Here is a 9,179-nt window from a genome sequence, read left to right on the forward strand (position 1 = left end):
AAAAGAAGAAGGAAGAAAACAAAACATCATTTGGATTTTTGATAGAAGAGAACAACAAACACATGAAAAAGTCATTACTTGAATTTTTAATGAAAAGGCGAGGGAAGAAAAAGTCATTACTTGAAAAGAAAGGGTGAAGATAATATAAAGAAAGGGTGACTCACAAAGATTACTTGAAGGGGGTGAACCCAACCCAGTGCAGGCGCCCCCAACTATAGCTTTGTGAAACTCTTCTTCAAAATAATATAGAGAAGTAGCGTTGTGAAACTCTTCTTCAAAATAATATAGAGAAGGGGTGACGCATGAAGATTACGTGAACGCAACCCAGCGCAGGCGCCGCCAGGCGGGTGACGCACAAGCGTGCTCAGGCGGCCAACCCAGCGCTATATATATATATATGTGTGTAGGGGGCAACCACTCATCATCTTGAACCCCCTTTAGGGTTGCCTCTCTGGTGCTTGCATTGCCTCCTGTAACGACTTATAAAGCTTCAAATTTCTCGGGTGGAACAAGCAACAAACTACTACTAACTTTAAGAAGTTTCCTCTGAAAGCTCAAAATGCCCAGCATCACACCCACCAAGCAAACAAATCTGCAGAGTGATCCAAGCGTTTCAAGGTTCAATGTCATCCTGCTGAGCTAGAATCGAGGTGTTGGGCAAAAGATCGAAAAGCCTGCGAGATAAATTTGACCCACGGCCCCCTATCTCCCCCCCTCCCCTCCTGAGGTGGTGACCCACCCCCTCTGCCCATCGAAAAGAACCCCACAGTCGGCCTTCCCCCCCCTTCCCCCTTCGCCCTTTGCCCCTCGGTCCCCAAACCCACTCCCCAAAAAACCCCACGGTTCGCCCCCCCACAAACCCCCTCACCACAACTTCGCCCCCTACTCGCGCAGCCCATATGGTGAATTCAAAGAACGCTTTTGCTCTCCAAATGCACCATATGCGTCAATGAAGTGTATATGGGCTACATTGACGCATGTGCATAAAGCCCATATGCGTTACATTGACACATATGGCACTTTTGGAGAGCAAAAGAACTCTTACAATCAGAAGTGACTCTATTATTATCACAAAAGTCATTGTTTGAATTTTTAATCAAAAGGAGAGGGAAGATAACAACAAACACTCTACTCCAATGGACTATTACATCAAAAATCATTATTTTAAATTTTTAATAAAAAAGATAAGGGAGAAAAAAAGGACAAACGAGGTGTGGTGCTCGTGTACTAATTAAAGGACTCCATTCTCCATCATTATTTTAAAAAATTTTAGTCATTGTTTGAATTTTTAATCAAAAGGAGAGGGAAGATAACAACAAACACTCTACTCCAATGGACTATTACATCAAAAATCATTATTTTAAATGTTTAATAATATAGAGAAGGGGTGACGCATGAAGATTAAACTCTTCTTCAAAATAATATAGAGAAGGGGTGACGCATGAAGATTACGTGAACGCAACCCAGCGCAGGCGCCGCCAGGCGGGTGACGCACAAGCGTGCTCAGGCGGCCAACCCAGCGCTATATATATATATATGTGTAGGGGGCAACCACTCATCATCTTGAACGCGACCGTGAGCCAACCCGGTTGGCGCTGCTTAATCTTCTCTCTCTGTGTCTCTTATACCTTCACGTGGAGACTAGATAACTCGGGTACGCACGTTTTAAAGTTGATGCAAAAGCTCTGTCTGTCTGTAAATTGATCATTGCAAAAGCTCTGTCTGCAGGTAGAATGTCGACGGTAGACAGCCAACTAAAAAGCCTTCTGTACCAGAAGGGAGCTTTTGGGCGCACGCTCTTTGACTATAAGAGCCCTCAGACGGCCGCTGAGAAGGAGATTCTGGGTGATGAGGATCCCATGCTGACGCTTCATCAAAGTTTGGCCACTGTCTGCGCAAAGGCTTCCGGCTTTGGAGGGAAGCCGGGCCGTGACGTAATTGTGACAACGGAGGTTGTTGCATGCCACATATATATGCCCAGTAGTGCGCGCTCCTCCGGATCAAAGGTCGGCGCCAAAGTATGGCTGGCTAAGAATACAGATTGGGATGACGACAGCAAGAGGTACGTTAAAAAGCTTCTGGAGTCCCTTCGTGCCATTGGCGAGCAGTTCACAGCATCTACAATACACAGCGACAAGGCCACTGCAAAGCTCGCAGAGTTAACGATTCTCATATACAACTATTGCAAACACAAGGTGTGGAGCAGAATTAGGAAGCTGGTGGTTGCCATTCAGAACAATGTCGGGATGTCCCGAGCAATGGACAGCTTGCAGCAGAAATTGGAGGGTTGGCTGAAGCTTTTCGAGGTGAATCACTCCAAAGAAATGGGCTACTGGCAGCTCGCTGCTGCGTCCAAATACTGCTGGGAATTTAAATTTCCTCCGGGAGACGGGACGCCACGTATCACGAGGCTCTTGAAGAAGGCAGCATCCTACTGTGCATCATTCAATAATCTTGTAACTTGGTCACTTGGTGGGATATTTCTCGATCCGCAGCAGGTCAAATACTCGCCAGAAAAGGGCAAATCACTCTCGCAACAAATGCCTGAGTTTAAAAAGCCCACACTTACAGCCCACTACCTTCCCGTCTACAACACTGCTGATCCAGCAACATTGCAGAAGAAGCTGGATGCCCTTACGCCTTTAACGCCCGGCCCGGGTCATCGTGATGAGGAAAAAATCTATGTTCATGCAGAAATGTACATGGCACCATCGTTAGCTCATGCGGGCCGCGCCAGTACCGCTGTCCAGGGGAAGCAGTACATTGGAATATCTAAGCTCTGCTGTTTTCTGTGTTACAATACCATAAAAGCATTGCACGGCCACGAGAATATTGTGGTGAAGGGCACTCATACCAAGCTGTATCATCAATGGATGATTCCTCCAGATGTCTCCAAAGATGAGGTCAAACTCCTAGAAAACAAGCTGGACAACACAATAACAAGACAGGCCCTGCATCCCATGAAAGGAAATGCACTCTCCGCCGACTCTATTTTTAACACTCAGAATCCACATGACCTAGATCTCCAGCCCGCAGGACCCCCCCCGCAAGCTGGTTCATCATCATCAAACTAAGGGCTCTGAGTCATCATTCCGCTCTAGTAGCCTCTTTATAGCTTCCTGAAACTTTCAATATCCTTCTTCAAAGTCCATTTGCACCACTCTCCACTCTTGGTCACTCCTTTGGCTGCAACTGCATAATTTATTAATATAACTCTTGTGTGTGTAATCGATCAAGTACAATTTCATTGAATTACCGTCGTTGAGATTCATGAACACAAGTCTCATTTCTATGGATTCTAGTAAATAAGTTCCTGTAATAGTAGTCCTCCCCATTTTAAGCATCTTAGTGAATATCAAGCACAATAGCCTCATTGATGTATGTGGGTGCTCTGTAACGGTTGTGGGGGAAGGACCCACACTCTCCAAAACACACACACACACACACACACCAAAAGAAAAAAAATGTGGCCTCACTATTAAATTACTTCACTTTAAAAATAATATTTTAATGAGACCAAGTAAAAAGTTATTGGAATAGCCAAAATCTGATGAAACTAAGTAAAATTTCACTAGAATAGTCAATTGAACATAATGAGAGGGCTCACTTTTAGTTCAATTGAACATAATGAGAGGGCTCACTTTTCGTTCATATACCACACTCAGAGCACAAGGGTTGGCTACCTCTGGTGTGTGTGCATGCCTGGTGTGGTGTGAATGTAATGTATCTAGTTACCTCATGTGTTGTAAGGCCCCCATGGTTTAATAACTTGACACATAGGCCCCGTTTAGACACGAGATGGTGTGGCCATAGTGGCCGAATGGTCTAGGTACACGGCTGAATGGTCTAGATATGCTACGAATAGGTGCGGACTATTATCCTGAAAAATGGGGTAGGTAGACTTTCTCATGACACCCTAGTAGTTGATTGTTGCAATCCACACTGAGGAGGATCCTACTAGTTGTCATTGCAATGGACCTTCATTACCACCCCGCGCAAAGCACCACAATCCCCTTTCCATAGATGTCTGCTCACGAAAGTTCAAGAATTGTCAAGAGCTTAGATCAGTACACACCCCCATGGATTCTCCTTGTAGTCTCTACTAGCCCTGTGACAAGCATGAGCAAAATCTTCTTCATGGTATAGGAGGGTTGCATGCCGAAGAGGTGGATGGTTTGTGATGGCAAAGGATCCGTGCGTTGGGCTTGCCAAAAGAGGTGTGGCGCATTGATCCCCATGCATTGGGAGAGTACTTGATCAGTTGGCAGGGCTGGGTAGTGCAATTGTATCAGAAGCTCTAAAGCTATATTAGTAAATTGTATTATACATAGTACAAGGAAAAAACACCCTCATTAACATGTATGTAAGGTGTGGCAGCATAGTTGATGCTGCCCAGGTCTTTGAAACATGCATCAACGAAATGTTTATTCTTGGATTTATAACAAGTCAGGTAAGATGCACTTTTCCCATAGACTAGGCTAGAGGAAGCGTAGACCCTTGGTGATTGCTTCACATGAAAACTCAGTATCAAACCACCAGGGTATGTGCTGAGGTCTGCGAAAGAAAGAGTGTTCAATAGTGATGCTAACATCCTTCTCAAAGGTAATAAGCATCCTCCTCAAAAGTAATTAGCATCACTATACATGGCACTCCATTATCTTAAGATGGTCCTTTGTGAGATAGTCATCCAAATTAAGACCATTATGTCCATATAAGATAGAGATAATGTAATTCATAAGCTTAATCTTTTTGGTGGGGAATTTGTTATTATTTGCTACATATGGATGCTGTAAGATTTCTCCCTCCAGCTTTTGAGGTGTACAGGTGTAAGAATCTCTCCTTTTGATCTTATAATCATTCCCCTCTCTGAAATAAAAGAAAGATCCTATGTTACCCTGTTTTGGCCTAGAGAGAGAAAATGTCTAGAGGGAGGTAATTCAAAATTGAGATATTTTTGGATATAAAAATCCTTCTAGTGTTTAAAATGATTTCCCCTGAAAAAGAAATTCAAAAAGAACTTTCCAACGTGCAATTAGAATTATTTGAAAATAGGTAAAAAGGACCTTATCCTGAGGGTCTAGATTTTCTGAAAATTTTGGATTAAGGTTCCTATGGACCAATAAGATTAATCCAAATGTAGAGACGAGATAAATTGAAGAATAAAAGAAAATCCCCTCGAAAATGAGTAAATACTCACATAAGATGAAGAGTTGGCTAAGGACAAGGTTATTAGTTAAAAAAGAAGAGATATTTAGAGGAAATGATGCATTTTTGACACCTCAGTGTGGGGAATTCCCCTCATGAAGGAGGCGCCTATTTCACATGTGTGGATGAGTTTTAAACTCACAAATAATGAGATATTTTCATCTCTCCTCTCCTGTTTCAACTAGATCCAAAAAGTAAGCTAAACTCACCTAAAAATGGTAAAAAAGCGACCAAACTGATCTGGAAAATTCTAGAATCAGTTTGCTTGGTTAGAGGCTCACTTTTTTCTATAAATATAAGCCTCCTCCTTTGTAAAAGCTTAATGGTGTTTATGCATTGTTACTCTGCTTCTGTCCTGAGCCATTTAACATTGAATTTCTTGATAATTCAATTGTTTTTTGGCCTAATCCTCTCCAAGCCACTCTTGCTACAAACAAGAGTAGAATCTTCAATCCCTCAAGCCAAAGGAAAGCTTAAAAACTCCATGTAAGCTTAATGCTTACTTATTGTGAATTTTCAAATCAGGCTAGTCAAGACCTCAGCTGACCTTGCTAGGTGAGATGTCCTCCAATGACTCTCCGTCAGCTGTTGCAACTTTATCAGATTAGGTCTCCATGACCTCATTCACAAGACGGTCAAAATGCTTCTCCAGCATTCTTGATATAAAACAATCATTCAAAAACAGTTCAAAAATACAATTTCTATAAAGAACTCCCGTCTTTCCACATTGCTCCAATCAAACCAGATTAATTAATTGCACAACAATTTCATAAGTATTCCTATTCTCATCCAATCACATCTTTCCTCAACTTATCCTCATCAGATCTCATCCACTCGCATCTACCCATATCCACAACTCATCACATCACATTCATTCACATCTCATCCATTCAGACCACATCACATTCACTCACATCACATCTCATTCATTTTGCCTCACATCTCATTCATCCACATCTATCCTGACTCACATCCCATCACATCATATTCATTCATATCCATCACATTCACTTTCATTCATATCCATCAAATTCATTCTCATCACTATTATATCACATCACTTCTATCCACATCATATCTCATCTCATTCATCCACATTCATCCAATCGTTCACATGTACGACTACTCGCATCTATCCATACATTCATATATATCACTTCACATCCACATATATTCATGTCACATCTCATCTCTTTACATCACATCACATTCTTTCACATACACATCTATATCCATTCTTTCACATACATTCACATCCATTCTTCACATACACATTCACATCCATTCTTCTCAATGCTATCCAGATAATGAATTCGAATGTGGTTGATATGATTTTTAAATTCTGGTTGAGAACTAATAAGTTGAATTGGATTCTGATTGAAAAATAATGATTCCTGAATTTTGATTGAAAGCTGAGCAAAACCATAATGAGGATGAATGGGGGACGAGTCCCTATGATGATGTTCATAACTGGAATGACGTTAATGACTTCAGCAAATCACTATGAGATTAGTGGATTGTGTTGACAGATTGGTGCTGTTAACACTTGACCCAGTAGATCAAGTTAAGGGATGTCAAATAAAAAAATTGTATAATTGAAAATTCCCATGGGAGACTGTTCAGATAAATAGAAAGTTTGGTCTAATGGACCATTATTGTCATAAGGATTTGAATGTTATGATCTGAGTGAATTGTTATGTAATGATGAGCTCTATATAAGGGATCTTTATCCCAGGATTCTATTGGGTTCACCAGACTATAAGGAACCCTAGAATCAGTTGGATCTTAAGGAAAAGAGTTATCCTCTAATTTTGCGAGACGAGGACATCTCACGTTTTTTAAGTGGGATAGGATGTAAGATTCCTTCCTCCAGCTTTTGAGGTGTACAATTGTAAGAACCTCCCCTTTTGATCTTATAATCATTCCCCTCTCTGAAATAAAAGAAAGATCCAGTTTTACCCTGTTTTGATCTAGAGAGAGAAAATGTCTAGAGAGAGGTAATTCAAAATTGAGATATTTTTGGATATAAAAATCCTCCTAGTGTTTAAAATGATTTTTCGTAAATTGAAAAATTCAAAAAGAACTTTCCAATGTGAATTAGAATTAATTGAAAATCCTGAGGGTCCAGATTTTTTAAAAATTTTGGATAAGGGTTCCTATGGAGCAACAAGATTAATCCAAATGTAGGGAGGAGATAAATTGAAGAATAAAAAAAATCCCCAAAAATGAGTAAATACTCACATAAGATGAAGAGTTGACTAAGGACAAGATTATTAGTTAAAAAAGAAGAGATATTTAGAGGAAATGATATATTTTTAACACCTTTGTGTGGGGAATTTCCCTCATGAAGGAGGCACCTATTTCACATGGGTGGATGAGTTTTAAACTCACAAATAATGAAATATTTTTATCTCTCCTCTCTCCTATTTCAACTAGATGGAGCTAGCCACAACTTCTTGAACTACTCGTTAGTCAAGAAGTTGGGGTTGACTGAGACCCGGAGTGATCATGAATATACTATTGGCCTAGCCAACTGATATGACAAAACGGTATGGAATACCGTAGTATTGGGGGTCCCATTATCTATGCAGGACTACGAGGCTCCGCTTGACTTTCAGGTCATGCAGTTAGCCAGAGCAGACGTGTATCTAGGCAGAGAGTGGCTGTATGGCTTGGGCCCTAGTCTAGCTCGGAATTACTTACATAATATGCTATGTTTTGATCAGGGAGGTAGAGTCATTACCCTGCAGTGCGACTGTACTGTCTCTGCCACACCACTTATTTCCTCCATGGAGCTATGTACAGCGGTCCACAGAGACCAGATAGCAGAGGTATATGCTTGTTACCCTCTTTTGAATTCTGTTTCTGTAGATGAAACGATAAATGATGTTTGCGTAGACAAACAAGGAAAACAAAATAACCTTGGACGAGACTCACTGTTTGAAAACCCTGTTTGGCATGCATATGATTCAAACAAGAAAAAATCCAAGGTGAATGAGACATTAAAGAAAAAGTACGTAGATACCTTAATGAATTTACTAGAGGAATTTCAGGATGTTTTTCCTGATGATTTACCAGATGGTTTACCACCATCTAGAGAAGTAGACCATGGCATCGAAGTTATGCTAGGATCGAAACCTATAAGCAAACCTGCTTATAGATTAAGCCACTCCGAGGCATAGGAGGTGGAAAAACAATTGACGGAATATTTGAACAAAGGCTTTATTCGGCCTAGTTCAAGTCCGCCGTGGGCATCGCCTATTCTTCTGGTAAAGAAAAAAGATGGATCTATGCGGATGTGCATAGACTATAGGGCTCTTAATCAGATAACGATTAAGAACAAGTATCCAATGCCACGCATGGATGAGTTGTTTGATCAACTCTATGGATCGAGATACTTCACAAAAATAGACCTGAGATCAGGATATCATCAGGTTAGAATAAAAGCAGAAGATGTTGTGAAGACACATTTAGGACCGGTTTCGGGCATTTTGAGTTTTTGGTTATGCCATTTGGGCTAACCAATGCTCTAGCGACATTTATGACGCTAATGGACAGCATTTTCCATCCATATCTGGGAAAATTCGTAGTAGTTTTCCTAGATGATATTCTTGTGTACAGTAAGACACAGAAAGAATACATACAGCATTTGCATCTAGTGTTCGAGTTGTTGCGAAAGCACAAACTATTTGTAAAGAAGAGCAAATGTGAATTTTTTGAAACAGAAATTCACTACCTTGGCCATATTATATCCGCCGCCGATGGTACGCAGATGGAGCCAGAAAAAGTAGAGGCTATTCTTAAATGGCTAGCGCCAAAGAATCTCGAGGAACTGCAGATTTTTCTTGGCATGTCGGGGTTCTACCGACAATATGTAAAGGACTATGCGAAGATCGCAGTCCCGTTGACTGACCAGTTAACGGTCAAAAAACTAAAAACATTAGTTGGGGGGACGCTCAACAGAAAAGCTTTGA

General features: G+C 41.0%; 1 protein-coding gene across 1 annotated transcript; it reads left to right on the forward strand.

The window, feature by feature from the left end:
- The first annotated feature begins 1,501 nt into the window (after positions 1–1,501).
- Positions 1,502–3,228, forward strand: LOC147638584 (uncharacterized). Its single transcript, XM_086798504.1, has 2 exons — positions 1,502–1,654; positions 1,729–3,228. Exons 1-2 carry the CDS (start codon positions 1,537–1,539, stop codon positions 3,072–3,074), a joined length of 1,464 nt encoding a protein of 487 aa, XP_086654630.1. The 5' UTR covers positions 1,502–1,536; the 3' UTR covers positions 3,075–3,228.
- Positions 3,229–9,179: the final 5,951 nt, after the last annotated feature.

Source organism: Cibotium barometz, chromosome 5 (assembly GCF_041138505.1).
Source record: "Cibotium barometz isolate CiBa-2024 chromosome 5, ASM4113850v1, whole genome shotgun sequence".
In the NCBI taxonomy this organism is placed as follows: Eukaryota; Viridiplantae; Streptophyta; class Polypodiopsida; order Cyatheales; family Cibotiaceae; genus Cibotium; species Cibotium barometz.

Excerpts from the sequence above, each read along its gene's own strand:
- LOC147638584 (XM_086798504.1), top strand. The coding sequence starts at position 1,537 with ATGTGTAGGGGGCAACCACTCATCATCTTGAACGCGACCGTGAGCCAA. Across the intron at positions 1,655-1,728 it reads GTGGAGACTAGATAACTCGG|GTAGAATGTCGACGGTAGAC; the intron begins GTACGCACGTTT and ends CTCTGTCTGCAG.